At 33.1% G+C, this 21304-nt stretch overlaps 1 protein-coding gene across 2 annotated transcripts in view; it reads right to left on the bottom strand.

Annotated features, from left to right (window-relative positions):
- LOC114406298 (G-type lectin S-receptor-like serine/threonine-protein kinase At1g11330) overlaps positions 1–18088 on the bottom strand; it is a 28287-nt gene extending 10199 nt beyond the window's left edge. Inside the window, exons 1-3 of one of the 2 annotated variants that reach the window (XM_028368969.1) lie at positions 17381–18086; positions 15706–16488; positions 1889–2011 (exon numbers count right to left, since the gene is read on the bottom strand). In XM_028368969.1, coding sequence (XP_028224770.1) covers positions 1889–2011; positions 15706–16488; positions 17381–17876 — 1402 coding nt within the window. In that variant the 5' untranslated portion in view covers positions 17877–18086. Of the gene's footprint in view, positions 1–1888; positions 2012–15705; positions 16489–17380 lie in introns of both variants that reach the window. The other variant, XM_028368970.1, reaches the window with a different exon arrangement.
- Positions 18089–21304: the final 3216 nt, after the last annotated feature.

Genomic DNA, 21304 nt, shown 5'->3' on the forward strand with positions numbered 1-21304 from the left:
AGTCTTAGCTCCCATAATTCTTAGGAAAATTGGATCAGTCATTGCTTGTTGCAAGGTGAATAACGCCTTTGAATTTTTCTGTTTATTTTTCTTCAACTCTTTTTCTTGAGATGCATTAAGAGCTGAAGTATCCGCGGGAACGGTGAAGCCTTCTTCTACTATGTCCCATAAATCTTGAGATGAAAAATATGTTTCCATTTTAACACGCCAAAAATCATAATTTTCACCATTGAAGATAGGGACAGAAATAGTTGACGATTGAGTAGTGTTATCCATAGCTTAGAAAAAAATATTATTGGAGTGGGTTAATAGTACAAAGGAAATTTTTGAAGTACTTGGAAGGATTTTGGAATGGTAGGTAGGTAATATAACTACGCCCAATGTATGACCGAACGTATCTCTGATACCACTATTGGGAGTTGATTAGAAGATAGTTGATAGTTGATAGTTTTAGATAATTGTTTTAGAAAGAACGCTATGTCATTGATTTCTTGGATGATCAATTACAACTTACCAATTTTCTATTTATAGGCTCAAGTCATCAACCTCTCAATGGCGGTGAATGTTTCTACATTACTTTAGGTTTTTCTAGAGTTTTCATGATAGATTAGTATCATGATAGTTCTAGATTCTTCTATCTTATACATACACTTATAGTTCTAGATTGTTCTACCATATTCATACACATTATAGTTCTAGATTGTTCTACCATATTCATACACACTATAGTTCTAGGATATTCTACTATTTCATACATATTATATTTAAGAATATTCTAGAAATTTGTAGCAATTTTAATAGAATGAAATCAGAATTTTATCTTGTTTGTGTCTTTATAGTTTTCTCTAGTCTTTTATAATATTTTCTTAGGAGTAGTGGTAGTGTAGCTTTGAGCACTCTATCATAATGCCACCACCTTCTTTCTCCTCTCTGAAACTTTGCCACCATATGATCAGTGTCACCACTCTCAACCCTTTTCCTTCTCCACCTTAGCAATTCCTTGAAACCCCACCACTTGTTGTTGTCTCTCTCTCTCGCGCGCGCAATCCTTAAAACCACCTGCAATGTTAAAGGTTTCCCGTGTTGGGAGTTGGGACCTTCAAATGTGTTGCAAATCTTACAGGCTTTCCAGTCCCAGTGCATCATGATTGAAAACGTTCAATCTTTGTGGTAGATTTTCAAATGGGGTGCTCACCAAAATATGGGTTTCAACTTCAACCACATCTCATAGTCCCACAAAATCATGGCCTTGTTGCTCTTGCAAGTGAGGTTAATTAGAAAAGTCGAGGACTTGAGTTTGGTGTCGATTTTTTTTTTTATGATCTCATTGAAAGGTATATTGGTGCGAGAGAATGGGAAAAAGGTGATTCTTTGTATGTGTTTCAATGCTAGGGTTTTACTTTGAGGGATTGTTATGATCGATGTTTTGATTAATCTCTCGATAAAGATGAAGAGGATGCTTACTGATCCATGAAGTTGAACTCGTTGATAGAGTTTTCAGCCCCAGAGCGATCGTTGGAACTGAGGGAGGAGAGGTGGCGAGGCGAATGAAGAAAAAAAAGAAATGCAGCCTTGCAAATCCCCTTCGGTGGTAGCAAACAATGGTCAGACATGATATCTTTTCTTACATTAATTAAATGTTTTCTATTTAGAACAAGTTCTAGAATTTAAAGAAAACGTTCACAAACATATTTGATGAGAGCCTAACAACAAAAACAAAACCAACTAAAAGTAAGATTTGTCCTTTAAAAAATGTTCCTCGTTAATTTTAATGATACCTTCCTCCCTAATCTTGTGTTCTTTCTTGAGTACCCTACTGGATTTTTACATGCAACTTTATGTGAGTGCTCTTGAATTTACTTAAGAAACGGAAATAAGGCAACTTTACCTGTATGCTTAGGAGTAAACTTCCTCCACAAAAGATACGCAGTGACAGCTGTGATTAATGCTCCAATTGCCAAAGTAATGCCAATAATTAATCCCTTGTAATCTTTTTCCTTTTTACCACCAGCTGTTGCATGTTATTGAATACATTAGGGCGATGACATTTACAATTATTATCATAAAATTCATACTAACAATTATATATAGGGACAGACCAGGTTAAGAAGAGGGGACCTTGCTCCCCTGATTTTTTTCAAATTTAAAAAATTAATAGATTAGTACTATTTATTTATTTTAAAAAATCTGATTTTTTTTATCAAGTAAAGAAGTTGGATTAGAAACTAAATAAGTTAAATAATACTCAATATGGATTATAGAGAGATGAGTGCAACTTAGGGTAATACGTTCTCAGCAATTGGGATGGGAGATACTGACACTATAAGGCAGAGGAGGAGGTAAACAACATTATTTTCAAGGACATGGAGATGGGCAACAAGGCAGCCCCGACTCTGCAACAGAAAGAGGATTTGATTCAACAGATGTTAGCAACGATAGTCTTTTAGAACAACAACCGTTTGAATCCTATGGTGGATGTAGAAAATCTTTATTTTGATGGGTTCTGTGCACCATGGCAGGATGCGCTGGTTGTGAAGCTTCTAGGAAAAATCATTGGGTACCACGTGATGATGGATAGACTAAACAAGAATTGGAAACTGACGACAAGCTTTGACATGTTGGATATTGGCAACAATTTCTATATGGTCAAGTTCGACATTGAAGCAGATAGGACGAAGGTAATGGAGGAAGGCCCCTAGATGATCTTTGATCACTACCTAACAATTCATACTTGGTCCCAGGATTTTATCTCCACGGCGACAAAGATTGATGAAACCCTAGTGTGGGTTCGATTTCCTGGCCTTGACCTTTTACTATGATGAAAGCATTCTCTTGGCTCTGGCAACGACCATTGGCAATCCAATTAGTGTTAATTCAAATACCCTAGACATAAGACATGGAAGGTTTGCGAGAGTTTGTGTGCAAATTGATTTGGACAAACCTGTTGTGGGGAAGATTTGGCTAAAGGGTCACTGGCATAGAGTAGAATATGAAGGTTTATACCACAGCTGTGCCTCATGTGGTCGTTATGGTCATTTGGCTCGAAACTGCCCTACTTCATTACATGTAGACACCCATCATCCTACTCCGGCGAAAACTCATGGTGGCACAAAAGGGAATTAAGGAGAAATAACCTGTAGAGGATCTGACGACAGTTAATGTTGGGCCCATGTCAACTGATGTTAATAATGGGAATATTAAAGCCAATAATGAGGGCGAGAATGAGGGGCACAAAACCAATCAGGAGCAAGAGCAGCTATATGGGGATTGGCTAGTTGCTAAATGTAAATCTCGCAACAAAACCAATAAAAACACAAGATTGGGGAAATGAAGATATGGGGCCTAAAAGTTAGCGGCAAATTAATGACAACGAAAGGAAAGATATTCCTATTATTTAGTTACCTCAATTTCCTAAATATGTGACTCAAGTGAATGTGGCGCAACCATCAAGAGATAGGATTCCAAATTCTAAAAAGAAAAATAAATGTGCTCGAAGTGATACGGTCTCTGCTTTAAAAACCCAAGAACCATAGGATAATATTGGAGTGCCCAATAAACAAGCTACATCTATTAATGACCACCCTCCATAGCACGTGGCTAAGAAGGGCTGTGGTGCTAAGTCAACTAATCATATGCAAGCAGTCTCACCAACTAGGTTTGTTATGTTGACTGACGAGGAGGATGATCGAAGTCAGCCTATGGAGATGTCGAAAAAGGATGATGATTCTCAGTTGGTGGGCCAGGATGATATGGTTCAAGAAACCTTCTTGGGAGACCAATCTGCAACGTAGAACCACCAAGTTTGGTACCATGCTTTCCAGAATGCTTTAAATTAATGAACGTGTTTAAAGACTTTTCTATGATTGCATGAATATCATAGGTGCCCTTGGTAGAGTTGTAGGTGCCATGTATTTGACATTGTGAACTATTATCATCCTTCTATGTTTCTTGTTTTTCAAAACTCATGGTTTGTTTTCTAAAGTTGAGACTTTCTAGAATAGCCTTGGCTTTATACTCATGTTCCTTCAGGAAGCTACTAGTCATTCTTGAGGTATCTGGGTCTTATCTTCTTCCTTGGACATTTCTTGTTCTCTTATTCATACTATGACTTAAGTTATTTCCTTCTCCGTCAAGAAAAGAGATGTTGTGTGGTATTGCACTTCACTCGTGGGAGCACCTGGTGAATATGAGAAATCAAATTATGGGCCTGTGGTTGTTGTTTGATGATTTTAATGAAATCCTTTTACCTTCTGAGGTGTTAGGAGGTTCTTTTAAATACTCTTGTGCTTGTCAGTTGGTAGCTAGATATGATGAATGTATGTGGGGTTATGGATATGGATGCTCTTGGAGGGTGATTTACTCGGAGGAAGAATATGCAGGCAGGTGGTCATATTAGGAAAAAGCTTGACAAATGCTTGGTGGACTCAGACTGGTGTCTTATGTTCCCTCATGCACTCCTTGAACTTTTACCCATGCATAATTCTGGTCATAACCCTCTTGCTTCTTAGTTGTTTAAGAGATAGAAGCAAGAGGATTAAATCCTTTCATTTTCAGGCAGTTTGGATTACTCATCCTGATTATGCCCTACTGGTCAACAGACATGGAGGTCCATTGATGGTATTGTTAAAAAAAACTTGGATCTATTAAAAAATAGTCTATTGAGTTCAATGAAAAGATCTTTGGCAACATTTTTAGAAGAAAATGACAAGTTGAGGCAAGAATTAAAGGAGTTCACAAATAGTTGGACTAATCTTATCATTCTAGAAAGGCAGTTGCAGGCTCAATATAATCAAGTTCTTCATCAAGAGAAGATGTTGTGGTATCAAAAGTCAAGGGAGAAATGGATAAAATTTGATAACAAGAATACTAAATTTTTCCCATACTCAAGCTGTTATTAGAAGAAGAAGAAATAGAATTTTTGCTTTTGATATTGGTGGCATTTGGTGCAATGATGAAGAGATGCTAAAAAGAGAGGCCTTGATTTTCTTCAAACAACTTTTCCAATCCAATGAACAGTCTCACCCTAAGAGTCTTCAGCTTCCCCTTATTCCTCAGGAGGACTAGTACCTTGGAGGATGTCAAACATGTCATTTTTTCCATGAGTTCTTACAAAGCTCCCAGAGTTGATGGATTTCAGCTTATCTGCCTTGAAACTTATTGGGAGGTGGTGGCTATTGATGTGTGGACCATGGTTTCTAACGCATTTTCTATAGGGACCTTTGATCCTGGCCTTGTAGAGACTCTCATTGTACCCATTCCCAAGATAGATGCTCCTAAGTCTTTTAAGGATTTATGCCCTATCATCCTATGCAATGTTCTTCTCAAAGTCATTACCAAGGTCATGGTGAATAGAATCCACCCTCATTTGGGCAAGCTCATTGATCCCCTTCAAAAAAAATTCATTCCTAAGAAAGGTACCTCTAATAATGCTTTAATTTCAAAAGAAATGGTTCATCATATACATAAAAAGAAAGGGAAGAGGGGTTAGGTGATGTTCAAAATTGATTTTGAGAAAGCTAATGATAGAGTTGATTGGAATTTTTTGAGACTTACTCTAAACTGACTTTGGATTCCCTCCCCATATTATCTCCCTTGTAATAAACTATACCTCAATAGTTTTAACTTTGAAGTGGAATGGGGAGAAGCTTGATAGTTTTAAACCTAATAGGAGGATAAGACAAGGGGAGATCCAATGTCCCTTTTATTTGTTTTTTTTTTATGCATGGAGAAATTATCCATGTTAATCCAACAGAAGGTACATGATAATCACTTATGGTTGTCTGTCAAAGTTTCTCCAAATGTGCCTAGCATTTCCCACTTATTTTTTTTTATAAATGATTGATTACTTTTTATAAAAGCAAAAGCGTCTCAAGTTAGGTTGGTCAAAGAAGTTCTTGATGAGTTTTGTAATGCTTCTGGGCTAAAGGTTAATATTCATAAATCTAGGATTATATGACCTTTAGCAACATGTGTTAGAAAAAAAAAATATTAAATAACATGATAATGTGACTCATGTGAATTAAGGGTCTAAAGTTGATTTAATAAAATAAAGGGACCATTGACAAATATGGGAAGTTAATAAACATTATGGAGAGTTAATAAACTTCTGATAACTAACTTGATGAAAGTTTGTTAATAAAATGCAAAGGGTTCTATCTCTGCCACAAGAGTTTTTCCCTCTAATTACCCATCAAGAACGTGAGAGGAAAATAAGAGAAGGAAAGAGATAGATTGGGACAAAGAAGATTGAAGAACTTATACCTTTCATGGATCAAGGTGAGTTCTACTTACTTTCAAACTGTATGAGGGAATCATAGATTCTAATATTCTTACAATACGTAATATATTTATTGAATATAAATGTATGGAATCTATAACTAACATGTGGTATCAGAGCATTAGGTTATTGAATTTATGATTCTCCATGAATAATGTTTCCTCCACACATTGTATGAATCTGATTCCAATTGGAAAATTATTCAAACCATTTTTTATTTCTGTTGTGCATATTATATTTGGAGTTTGGAATGCCCTGAATCCAATTTTTGAATGTCTTGAATTGAAATTCAATATCTCTCTCTTATGTCAATTTCAATTCAAAAAATTGATCTTAAATTTACTGCAATTTGAAATGGAAATATGTTGAATGCCTTCATATGGTGAATGTAATATATTGTTACCCCCATATTAGGAATGCATTCAAAAAATAGATTTTGGAAATAAAAAAATTGTTATTCAAAATTGGATCAAGTAATTTGGATTAAATGTATGATAGATTTGTAATCACCAAAGTGGTCAAATTTTATATTTTGTTTAATTCCAAATTAGTGAAAATTTTATTTCAATTACCCAAAGAATGGATGCTAAATTATAGATTATTGGTTTATGGGTTAATTGAATTTCATTATTATAAGACATTTATGGATCACCCAAAGGTTGATTAGTTGTTCTTATAATTTATGGATATAACTGTTGGTAGTATGTATGCATTATTAGTTTTATTTATATATCCAAAGATAATAAGTATTTCTAATTAATGCATATGCCTTACTAAGTAATGTTAAAATTATTAGCATCGGTATGTTTTTTGTGTATTAATGTATCAACAAAGGAAAACATTAGTATACATAGAATGTTTGTTTGTTGTTTGAATATGTATTGTATTTTTAGTTTATGACTCAAAGTATTAATGTTAAACATGTGTTAATTGCAATATCCCTTCCTGTCTCTTTGATTCTCTTGATATGTCTGTTCTGATTTTTAATGGGTTAAATTTCTTTGATTGGAGCGAACTAGTCCAATTTCACTTAGGTGTGTTGGATCTTGCTTTGGCTCTTCAAGTTGAAAAACCTGCTGCTATTACTGATACTAGTAGCAATGAAGATAAAACCCATTATAAGGCCTGAGAAAAGTCAAATAGAATTTGTTTGATGCTTATGCACATGAGCATAGCAAATAACATTAAGTCTGCTCTTCCCAAAATTGAAAGTGCAAAAGAATTTATGAAATATGTTGAAGAGCACTCCTAAACTGCTGATAAGTCTCTTGCTGGGACATTAATGAGTACTTTAACCACCATGAAGTTTGATGATTCTTGTACTATGCATGAACATGTCATTGAGATGACAAATATTGCAGCAAAACTTAAGTCTCTTGGAATGGTGGTGGATGAAAATTTCCTTGTGTAGTTCATTTTGAACTCATTATCGTCTGAGTATGGTCCCTTCCAAATGAACTATAATACCATGAAAAAGGGAAAAGGACTTAAGAATCAAGGAAACCACTCTGTTCATTATCTAAATAATCAGGCAGTTGGAAAGAAAGTCAATAAGAAACATGGAAAGGGAAAAGGACCATTAAAGATTGTCGAGTCCTCTACTAAGACACAAAAGAAAAATGACAAATTTCATTTCTGTGGGAAATTTGGACATTTCCAGATGAACTGCCTAAAACATAAAGCGTAGTTCGAAAAGAAAGGTGAGCATAATGCTTATGTATGTTTTGAATCAAATTTAACCGAAGTTCCCCATAATACTTGGTGGATTGATTCTGGATGTACAACTCATGTTTCTAATATGATGCAGGGATTCCTTACAACCTGAACCATAAACCCAAATGAGAAGTTTGTCTTCATGAGGAATAGAGTGAAAGTTCCAGTGAAAGTTGTTGGGACTTATCGTTTAATCCTTGACACTGGATTTCATTTAGACTTATTTGATACTGTATTTCTAGGAATTTAGTTTCTTTGTCTAAACTTGATGTTGTTGGATACTCTTTTAGGTTTGGGAATGGTTATTTTAGTTTGTATAAACGTATTTGTATGATTGGATCTGGTACACTTTATGATGGTTTATATAAATTAAATCTTGATAATTTATATGTTGAAACTCTTATGACCTTGCATCATAGTGTTAACACTAAACGTAGTTTAGTGAATGAATGTTCTGCTTACTTGTGGCATAAACGTTTGGGACACATTTCCAAAGAAAGGATGCAAAGATTAGTAAAGAATGAAATCCTTCCAAATTTGGATTTTACTGATCTGAATGTATGTGTGTATTGTATTAAAGGAAAACAAACAAAATACACAAAGAAAGGAGCCACAAGAAGCACTAAACTTCTTGAAATTATACACATTGATATATGGGAACCTTTTGATGTAAATTCTTTCAATAAAGAAAAGTACTTTATCACTTTTATTGATGATTTTTCACGTTATGGGTATGTCTATTTACTGCATGAGAAATCTCAAGCAATGGATGCCTTAGAAATTTTTATAAATGAACTGGAAAGAAAATTAGACAGAAAGGTGAAAATTGTCAGATCAGAAAGAGATGGTGAGTATTATGGAAGATATAGTGAAAGTGGACAACATCCTGGTCCATTTGCTAAGTTCCTTGAAAGGCGTGGTATTTCTTCTCAATACACAATGCCAGGTACACCACAACAAAATGGTGTGTCATAAAGGTGTAATTGAACCTTAATGGATATGGTTAGGAGCATGTTAAGTAATTCATCTTTACCTGTATCATTGTGGATGTATGCTTTAAAAACTACCATGTATTTGTTGAACATGGTTTCTAGTAAGGCAGTTGAAAAGACACTTTTTGAACTGTGGACAGGTAGGAAACCTAGTTTGAGACACTTATATATTTGGGGTTGTCAAGCAGAAATTAGAATATATAATCCACAAGAAAAGAAATTGGATACAAGAACAATCAGTGGATATTTCATTGGTTATCCAGTAAAATCAAAAGGGTATATATTTTATTGTCCTACCCATAGTACAAGAATTGTTGAAACTGAAAATGCCAGGTTCATTGAGAATGGTGAAACCATTGGGAGTAAAGCTTCACAAAATGTGGAGATTAAGGAAAGTAGAGTACAAGCTCCTTTAACTAGTGCTTCTAGTTCAAGAATTGTTGTTCCTTATATTGTTGAACCACTCAATAATCAAGAAGAAGAACAAATTAATGATCCTGAGGTTAACAATGAACCTATAGTAGAACAATCACAAGAAATAGTATTAAGAAGATCTCAAAGAGAAAGGAGATCTACTATTTTGAATGACTATGTGATTTATCTATGAGAGTCAGAAAATGACTTAAGCATTGATAATGATCCAGTTTTATTTTCAGATGCCATTAATGGTGATGATTATGGAAAATGTTAGATGCTATGAAAGATGAGCTTAAATCAATGGCACAAAATAGTGTATGGGATCAAGTGGAATTGCCTGAAGAATGCAAGAGTTAGGTGTAAATGGGTCTTTAAGACTAAGCGTGACTCTCATGGCAATATTAAACTACACAAGGCTCGACTTGTTGCTAAAGGTTTTACTCAAAAAATGGCATTGATTATAAGGAAACATTTTCTCCCGTTTCTAAGAAAGATTCTTTTAGGATTATCATGACACTAGTAGCTCATTATGATCTTGAGTTGCATCAAATGGATGTTAAAAATTCCTTTTTGAATGGGAATTTAGAGGAAGATATTTATATGGACCAACCAGTGGGGTTCATTGAAGAAGGAAAGGAACACAAGGTGTGTAAACTTAAGAAATCAATATATGGACTTAAGCAGGCTTCCCGACAATGGTATCTTAAGTTCAATGATACTATTACATCCTTTGGATTTAAGGAAAACACTGTTGATCAGTGTATATATCTGAAGGTCAGTGGGAGCAAATTTATATTTCTTATTTTGTATGTTGATGACATCTTGCTTGCAACTAATGATCTTGGTCTATTAAGTGAGACTAAGAATTTTCTCTCTAACAACTTTGAAATGAAAGATATGGGTGAGGCAGGCTATGTGATAGGAATAGAAATATTTCGTGATAGATCACAAGGACTATTAGGCTTGTCTCAGAAATCATATATTAATAAAGTTTTAAAGAGATTCAAAATGGATAAATGTTCAGCATCTCCCGTTTCAATACAGAAAGGAGACAAATTTAGTCTCATGCAATGTCCAAAGAATGATCTGGAACGGAAATAGATGGAAAATATCCCTTATATATCTGTTGTTGGGAGTCTGATGTATGCTCAAACATGCATAAAACCAGATATTAGCTTTGCAGTTGGTATGCTTGGTAGATACCAAAGTAATCCATGATTGGATCATTGGAAAATTGCAAAGAATGTCTTAAGATACTTGCAAGGGACAAAGGATCACATGCTTACTTATAGGAGATCTGGTCATCTTGAGGTGATTGGATACAGATTCAGATTTTGCTGGTTGTATAGACACAAGAAAGTCTACATTTGGTTATGTGTATCTTTTAGCCGGAGGAGCGATTTCATGGAAAAATGCAAAGCAGTCAGTCATTGTTGCATCCACCATGGAGGCTGAATTTGTGGCATGCAGAGGCCACAGTTCAGGCTAATTGGTTGCAAAATCTTATTTGAGGACTTGGAGTAGTTGACAGCATTGCCAAGCCACTGGAATTTTATTGTGATAATACCGCAACTGTCTTCTTTTTTAAAAATGACAAGTATTCTAAAGGTGCTAAGCATATAAAATTTGAAATACTCTATCGTTAAAGAAGAAGTTCAGAAACATAGAGTTTTAATATAACATATTAGCACTAATCTAATGATTGCTTACCCTTTAACAAAAGGGTTACCACCCAAAGTATTTACTGGCCATGTAGTGAATATAGGCATTATGTCTGCTAGTGAATGTTGAATGTTATTATTATTAATAATGTCTAGTTGACACTTTGAGCTCATTATTGTGTAAGTTTAGGAAATTTATGTTTTCTACTTTATGTGTATATGCATGCAAATTATGATGTGGAAAACATATTATGTTTTTGTTAATGAAAGAATGACTTTTGTTTGAATCCATTATCAACATCTCATTTTACAGTCATATTAAAGAGAAGGATAATATAATAGTATATGGAAGGGAATATGTTGATTAAATGACATGTAACCGCCATGACTCTTATTATTTTTTGTCTTTAATTATGATTAATGATGGAGTCAATTTATCTAAAGTCTTTTAATGCACATTATGATTTATGTAATTATTAAACCATGAAGTGTTATGGCATCACAAGAGTCAAGTGGGAGAATGTTAGAAAAAAAATATTAAATAACATGATAATGTGACTCATGTAAATTAAGGGCCTAAACTTGATTTAATAAAATAAAGGGACCTATTAGCAAACATGGGAAGTTAATAAACTTCTGATAACTAACTTGATGGAAGTTTGTTAATAAAAGACAAAGGATTCTATCTCTGTCATAAGAGTTTTTCCCTCTAATTACCCATAAAAAACGTGAGAGGAAAATAAAAGAAGGAAAGAGATAGATTGGGACAAAGAAGATTGAAGAACTTATGTCTTTCATGGATGAAGGTAAGTTCTACTTGCTTTCAAAATGTATGAGGGAATCATATATTCTAAGATCCTTACAATACTTAATAATTCATTGAATATAAATGCATGGAATCTATAACTAACAACATCTCCCATGTGAATGTGGATAAGTTTATGTCGATTGCTCATTTCCGGCATACTCGTCAAATATGGAAATACCTAGGTTTCCCAATGTTTTCTAGTAGAATAAAGAATTTTGATTTCAATTATATCCTGGAAAAAATTAACTCAAGGTTGAGTTGGAAGATGACACTATTAAATAAAGTTGGGAGAGTCACTTTAGCCTAATCTATCCTGACTTCTATGCTAATTTACACTATGCAAAATTTGTGGATCCTGGAGGGAGTTAGTGACAAGATTGATTCAACAGTCCACAATTTTATTTGGGTAAATGATCTTTGCCATTGCGTGAAATGGGATAGCCTTACCCTCCCTAAGTCCAAGGGTGGTTTAGGTATCCGTTCTGCCAGGAATATAAATATTTCCCTTTTACGGAACACACTTGGGATATGATACATGACAAGGAAAAAATGTGGGCTCAACTTTGGGAGGCTCATTACATGAATGAGGACTTTATATTACACACATAGGAGGTGAAAGAGGCATCTTACACTTGAAATTCTATAATTAAAGCTACGCATATTCTCAAGTTGGGGTTTAAGTTGTGTATTGGCAGAGGGGACATTTCCTTATGGTATGAAAAATGGCATGATGAAGTACTTATGCCATTTAGTTCCTTATGTCAACATCCAGGACACATATCTAAAGCTGTGTGATATCTACCAACGTGACTCTTGGTGTTTCAATAATTGGGAAATTATTATTCCTTTGGAGGTGAAGGAGGCGCTGTGAAACCATGTTATCGATATAATGATGCTATAGATGATGTTACATATGGGAGCAATCCAAAAATGGTGTTTATTCTTCTAAATCTGCCTATAGATGGCTTACTGCCGAGAATCCGTCTCCTATATCCCACAAAGAGAGCACTGCCCCTGGGTCTGGAAACAGCAATTACCTGAGAAAATTCTCCATTTTTTATGGCTTACCTTGCATGGTAGCCTTCCTACTAACGCATTCCATGTCTTTAGACAATTGTCTATGGATTCTTTTTGTAACAGATGTAGCAGTGAGCTAGAGACGATTCTGCATCTCCTTTGCGACATCTGGAGCTGGAATTACAGGCATATATTTTATACGCCAAATGTTTCTGACCAGCTCATTTCCAACATTAAGGGACATAACGAGACTCTATTTGCAACAACTTACGACACTTTGTGGAAGGCTAGAAATACAGGAATTTTTAGAGATCAACAATGGAATCTCTAACATGTATTAAGTAAAATTCATTCTCTCTTCAATGATATTTGTAGAACTATGCACCATTAAGTTCGACTTAGACCTTGCAAGCATGTTAGCTGGGAGCCTCCTCCACCACCGAGAATAAAGATCAACATTGATGGTAGCTCATTTGGTAACCCTGGACGAGTTGGATTTGGAGGTTTATTTCGAGATCATTGTGGCAACTGGATATCGGGATTCTCAGGGTACTCAGCATAAGAGCAGAGCTTTTTGCCATGCTTAATGGACTGCGAAAAGCTTGGAATGATGGCTTTTGGGAAATTAATTACTTGTGACACTGACTCTAAGGCATTATGTCTGCTAGTGAATGTTGAATGTTATTATTATTAATAATGTCTAGTTGACACTTTGAGCTCATTATTGTGTAAGTTTAGGAAATTTATGTTTTCTACTTTATGTGTATATGCATGCAAATTATGATGTGGAAAACATATTATGTTTTTGTTAATGAAAGAATGACTTTTGTTTGAATCCATTATGAACTTCTCAGTTTACAGTCATATTAAAGAGAATGATAATATAATAGTATATGGAAGGGAATATGTTGATTAAATGACATGTATCTGTCATGACTCTTATTGTTTTTTGTCTTTAATGATTAATGATGGAGCCAATTTATCTAAAGTCTTTTAATGCGCATTATGATTTATGTAATTATTAAATCATGAAGTGTTATGGCATCACAAGAGTCAAGTGGGAGAATGTTAGAAAAAAAATATTAAATAACATGATAATGTGACTCATGTAAATTAAGGGCCTAAACTTGATTTAATAAAATAAAGGGACCTATTAGCAAACATGGGAAGTTAATAAACTTCTGATAACTAACTTGATGAAAGTTTGTTAATAAAAGACAAAGGGTTCTATCTGTCATAAGAGTTTTTTTCCTCTAATTACCTATCAAAAACGTGCGAGGAAAATAAAAGAAGGAAAGAGATAGATTGGGACAAAGAAGATTGAAGAACTTATGTCTTTCATGGAAGAAGGTAAGTTCTACTTGCTTTCAAAATGTATGAGGGAATCATAGATTCTAAAATTCTTACAATACGTATTAATTCATTGAATATAAATGCATGGAATCTATAACTAACAACATCTCCCATCTGAAGGTGGATAAGTTTATGTCGATTGCTCATTTCCGGCATACTCGTCAAATATGGTAATACCTAGGTTTCCCAATGTTTTCTAGTAGAATAAACAATTGTGATTTCAATTATATCCGTGAAAAAATTAACTCAAGGTTGAGTTGGAAGATGACACTATTAAATAAAGTTGGGAGAGTCACTTTAGTCCAATCTATCTTGACTTCTATGTCAATTTACACTATGCAAAATTTGTGGATACTGGAGGAAGTTAGTGACAAGATTGATTCAACAGTCCACAATTTTATTTGGGGAAATTATTATGCAATTAATGTATTCCTTAACTTTATTTTTTAAATTTAAAATCAATAGTAATATTTTTTAATAAAATTTTATCTCAATATTATATTTTATCAAAATTTAGTTATTATATAATAAAGGTTTTTATCAAAATTTAGTTTTGCCAATTCTATTTTTTTAAAATTTAAATTATTATGCAATTAATGCATTCCTTAACTTTATTTTTTAAATATAAAATCAATAGTAATATTTTTTTTAATAAAATTTTATCTCAATATTATATTTTATCAAAATTTAGTTATTATATAATAAAGATTTTTTTTACTTTGTTAATATCTAATTGTTAAACTCTATTTTTTTTTACATCGAAGAAGTTCTTATTTTTCAAATCTAACTTAAACAAGTATTATTGAATTGATTGTTTGAAAATAGTTATAATTTTCAAAGTATGAAAATACCAACAACATTTGTTATGCTCACGACTTGTTACATTGACATGATGATGGTCAAAGTGGGAGACACCACACCACATAAAAAAAAAATATTTTTTATTTTTTATATTTAATATTTAATATTTTAATAATAAGACTACATTTGGTAATAAGATGAAAGATAATTTTTTATTGAATATTTATTAGTATATATTGAAAAAAAATTCTTAAAAAATTAGTAATTATTAATCATATAAGAAAGATGTGATTTTTTTTTGTTATAAGACATAATGTATTTTGATAAATTATTAATGTAATTTTTATCAAATAATATTTTGTATAAAAGTTAATAATATATAATTATACATGAGTTTTATTTTTTATAATTGTCTTCCTCTTATCTCGGTTTGAGTGCTGCCCTATGATTGATTGATTGGGTAAATGTTGATAATACCTAAAAATAACACTAATTATGAAAGTGATTCTTTATTTTTGTTTTGTTTTTAACTATCAAAATTTTGTATAAAAACAGAAACAGAACATGAAAACGGATAACAAGTTTTCTGAGCATAACATTCCCGTAAGGAATGAACTTTATACTAAATAACTCCAAAATATTGTGTAGAAGGAGAGAAAAACATACCTACAACTAGAAGTTGTGCTGGCACGCGAATGAAGAGATCAACCCCTCCATTTGGAAATTTCTGCAAATCAATCAAGTCCCTACTCCAAAACATGCAACCAATGTAAGAATCATATGCGTAGGCCAAGCAAGAGCAATTTGCTAAGCAATCTGCTCTGCATTTGTCTTGGTCTCCATTTATTGATCTCTCTGCAAAGTCAGGCACTTTCATGTTATGGTACTCCAAAAACCCATCTTGTTGAACATCACTCCCATTATTCAACTTGTCACAGTTCAGTTGCATATTCCTCACACACCCACTAGTCCAATTTTCCCTGTTCCATTCATCAAGATTGCTGGGCTTAAACCCTTCAAAACAGCTGCAAATCGGTAAAGTTGAGTTATCACAGCTTCCATAAGGCCCACATGTCCCATAAAAGTCACATTTATTTTGGTCCACCTCAAGTTCTAGAAATATCTTTTTGTTCAAAAACTCTACCAATTTAAGTGTGCCATGTGGAGTTATGGTCAGGACTCCAAACATAGAGGGATTTTCAAAATTGTAGGTTAGATAAGCTGTTCCATTATCATTAGGCTCAAAACGCCAGCCATATAGGTACTCAGTTAACATCCTTGGTGATCCAAGGAAGACCCTTCCATTCCATGGACCAGTTCTCCAATATGGCTTTGTTTTGTTGAACCAAAAAAACACTTCTGGAGCATCCAAGCGTTCAAGGCTCCCGGTGAAGTATCCAGAAGAAGGATCAGAACTGCTTTTCCATGACACATATGCAATTTTCTCGCCTGTTATGATACAAAAATATGATACATGTTTTAGATACGATATTATACATGCTTCTATATCTCAAATGCAGCTAGATTAAATATTCATAATCATAAGTTTCTTTTGAAGTCATGGATACTTCATCTCGCATTTTCCCTGATACTCAATTTTCTCAAATAGGATATGCTTTTCAAATACGATATTATACATGTTTCTATATCTTCTAAGCAACAATGATTATATCTCATTGTTACACCCAAGATAAATCACACCAAAATAAGAGAGATCCAAAGGCTGGACAAATATGAGACTGTATAGTTAAGGATAACTTAAAAAAATAATTAGTACTATCTATGTCAACAAGATGCATCTATTTTTTGGTAGCTTATCACTTAAGAACTATACAGTTAAGTTTGACTTAAAGTAGTTATGGAGTTATGGAATAAGTGACCTTATGAAAAGTTTTTCAGAAATGGTGAGTGAGGACAAAACATGCTGAAAAATCTCATGTTGATTTGTGGGAATAGACATTGATCTTGGAAATAGGAGAAACAGATTGTCTGAGGTATTAGAAAAGATTTTCTACGAAAGATTCTAACAGATGGAGTGTTATGATCAATAAAGAATTGATTGTCTGAGGTATTTGAAAAGATTTTCTACGAAAGATTCTAACTGGTGGAGTGTTATGATCAATAAAGAATTGAATGAAGTGTCATCATATGAAATGTTAGAGTATGAACCGTAGAGAAATCTATAATCAAGAATGTTACATTCATAATAATAATTTTCTTTTAAAGTCTTGGATACTTCATCTTGCATATATGTATTGATGAAGTATCCTAGAGTATCATATACTAATAGGTTAATACGTGTATGTGAAGTAAACAAAAATATTGGTGTCTCGTAGCTTACCTGTGAGCCTGTTGGCAGCAATCTTCATCGATGGCACTGCAACATCAGCAGGGTGTGTGAAACTGTCCCATAGTATTTTTCCATCTGAAACATCACGCAGGATCAGATTTCCGGAATCATCAAGTTGAGCACTTGTATTGGTAGCAATGATTGACACATTTGTTGACCATATGATCCTATTTTGTGGATTCATTACCACAAGATTCCCATCCTTGTGAATTTGGAACACCCCAGATGAATCATTAAGTGGTTGGTCTCTATTGGCTATCCATATGATGTAGGTTTCAGAGAGATACCAGATTGCCACATAGCGATTTGTGGATTTTTCAGGGCTGAAGAATCCGAGCTTGAAGTCACCATTGCTTGAGATTATAGCCTCAGGGTCCCTGATGAATCTGGTTGATGTGATGGTATCATTCACAGAGATTATACCAAAATAGAAGCTGGAAAGTATGAGCAAAAAAATCAAGTAATTAACTTGAGTTAGCGAACCCATGAATCAATGGTTTTGAATGCGGAGAATCTTGGTGTTCTTTGGATGATCGTGCTGTCTTTGTGAATACTAATACAACTTTGAGTTTGAGGATTTTGATTCCATGTTTGCCACCAAAATTCGTCTTGAAACTGGCGTTGAATTGTAGTGCTATGTACCATGATAGTGAAGATACTCTTATTCTTTAGTTGACTTTAGTAGTGCGTAAAGCATGCTAATTTGACGGGGAAAAATCGGTATTGGCATTATTTTATTCAAAAGCCAACTTGTGTACTTGTATGCAGCTACTTCTTCGAAAAATAATATTGAACTAAGACTACAATTCATTATATATGTAATTAATTAGGAGTTGTTTTGTTCTCATGAAATAGGCAATAAAGTCCCTGAATAAATTAGATCTGTACTTAGACTACAACAGTTGCTTAATTAACTAGGAGCTGCTTTGGCCTCAAGAGATAGGCAATAGTTGAACTAAGACTACAATTCATTAAATAAAAATATGACAACGTTATCATTTGAGCTTACTTTTTAGACCGGTACACGTAGTGCAAAGCAATATCTACAAATTATTAAGGCTTAATTACAAATTTTATTATATTATTTTTATTATTTTTTAAATTTTATGAATTAAGTTTTATTTTCATAAATTTTACTATTTAAATTTTTTATTTGTATGTATTTTATCGCTGCAAAAGATGAATAATTTTTAGTTTTGAAATCGATTGTAATTAATGTAGAAAAATAACTTTTTATATCAATTATTACCATAATGATGTAAAAAATTATTTTTCTACAAAATCATTTTTGAAAAAAGTTTTATTTTATCGGTCAACAAAATATTTTTTATTACATTATCATTAAGAATATTGAACCATCTATACAAAATCTTGTTCGTTGACTCTAGGTAGATTTTTATTTATTTTAGAAACTTGATAGATTAGTTGAACATTATAAGCTATAATTAATTTTAAAATAAAGTTAGATAAATGTTTCAAAACTTTGAGATTTCATTTAGCAACATTAAGTTTTTTTTTACGGATAGTAACATTAAGTTTGTCATATTGAAATTAAAGCTATTAAATTTTGCCGTCAAATATATATATTTTATTACATTAAAAATACTATTATTAAAACATTATAATTGATGGTCATTATAATAATTTTCTGGTAGAATTGATTAAAATAATAGAGTCAACAAGTGACAGCCAATTATCAACCCAGTGACTTTGACATATCACAGCTTAGATCAATGATTTGTTTGTGGGATTTTGAAGTGTAGCCTGGCATATCACGTCTTTGTTTTCTTTGAGACGCGCCATTCTATTTTTTTTATTTTTTCTTACAGAGGATGAAAAAAAAAAAAAAAAGAGCACCACCCCCACATGGTTGCACTTTGTTTATACGAAAACGATATGGCGTAGGAGAGTGTCAACTGTGATATTCTTGGTTTTCGGTCATTCCGTGATTTGCGTTACTTGTTCAGTTGATTATCTCGGATGACTTGGTCCAACTTTATTTCTTTTCTTTTTTTTTAATAGTAAATTACACATATCTCATTTGAGATATAATAAAATTATAGTCTTTCCTTCATTTTGGAGGCCTACAAAATGCCCCCTAAATGTTCACCTAATTATACATATACTTTCCCTCACACTTACTTTGTTTGATATTTGATAGGAAGGAATCATGCACATATCCTATTCTTCAACCTTTAAACATTTGAACTGAAAGTTTGAAACAAAATTATGATCCCACTTTTAGAACAAAAAACACACCAACAAAAAGTATACTCATTAAAAGTTATCAAACCCTGTTCCCCCACACAACCCAATAACATTCACCATTTTGAATTGTTAACACGATTTCAAATCCACAAACATGCACAATTCTCTGCAAACACAAATCCAAATCCACAGCAAGCATTTCTCGTTCACCACCTCTCCTAAAAGGATGATGTACCCTTTCTTAAACCCAACCAACTTCAAGACTCCCACAAAGAAAAAGCCTAAGGTTTTAGACTTTTGAGCTTCAAGACCCAATGACCCATTCCTATTCCTAAAAGGACCCCACAGTTCCCTAATTCCATCTATAATGCAGGGGAGAAAAGGAGAAAAAGATGATAATGTGCAGGAATTGAAGGCTCCGATGGTGGTCTTGTTGAGAGGACGGTGGGGCTAGTGCGGAGGGTGGGAGCAATGGCTGGACAATCGGAGATGACATTGTTCTCATTCAGATCTGAAGAGAAAATGAGTAGGGGAAAAGGATAATATGATTTTATGATAAAAGAAAAAGTATTTCAATTAATGAAGATTTGACACTATTTACAAGAGGGGCTAAAAGTAATAAGAAAAAAAGAGGGGAGACTTGTGTAATTTTATCAAACTTCACATGCAATTTAAATTGTTGTAATGCATTATTGTACGGGTAATTTCCTCATGAAATTATACAAATATATTTTACAAAATCATTTATCATATAAATAAATTTTAAAATAAATGTTACATTTACTATATTTGTGCATTACAAACAATAGGTGTCGTGTAAATCTAACCCCTTTGCTCATTATAATTGGTGGCCATGGAAATAGGAGTTGATATTGACCCATTCACACTGCTATTGGCCCCCCTTATAAGGGATTGACACTTTTTTTATTCCAAAAACACATTTTCCACATAATCATGTTTTCATTTTATAACCGTGTATAAAGTTCACAACAAAAATATGTTTGTATTATAGTGAAGAGGATGTGACTAAATAACACAACATTAACATGATTTCTTTGTGTGATTTTTTCACACCTCTTTTTTATACAAAGAAAATGCATTTTCATTAAGTATTTTTTCACCATAAATTATTTGTATAAATAAGTTATCATTTTTATTTGAATTAATTTTGATATAAATTATGTTAATGATGACACATTACTTTTTTTAATAATAATCAACTTAATTGTTACATAAATGACCTTTATTTATTTTATCCGTAAATCAATTATAATCAAATTAATATAATCAATTAATTACTATTAAAGATAATTCTTATAATAATTAATTTAATTATCTTTATAATGGTAACTTATATCGGAATGCATGGAGTAATTGCCTTAATATCCGTTTATTAGATAATGGACTGCCCGGGTTAGATTGAGTGGACTAGGAAACTTTGACCCATTAATGTGAATGAGATCCCATTAAAGGATTCTATGCAAATTAATTGTTCATTGAGTAAGACAATTATTAATAAGGGAACGCATAAATAATAGATGCAGTGACTCATACCAGGGTGCAACACTAATCAGTTCTTTGTTCTTTCATCATCCCAAACATGCCATATATTAGCACTTACATCATATATTTATCAGCACATGCATGTAAAACATGACCATTGAAGAACATTATTTGTCATTTATTTACTACTATCATAAAAATTCA

The sequence above is a fragment of the Glycine soja genome, chromosome 3, assembly GCF_004193775.1.
Source record: "Glycine soja cultivar W05 chromosome 3, ASM419377v2, whole genome shotgun sequence".
Lineage (NCBI taxonomy): Eukaryota > Viridiplantae > Streptophyta > Magnoliopsida > Fabales > Fabaceae > Glycine > Glycine soja.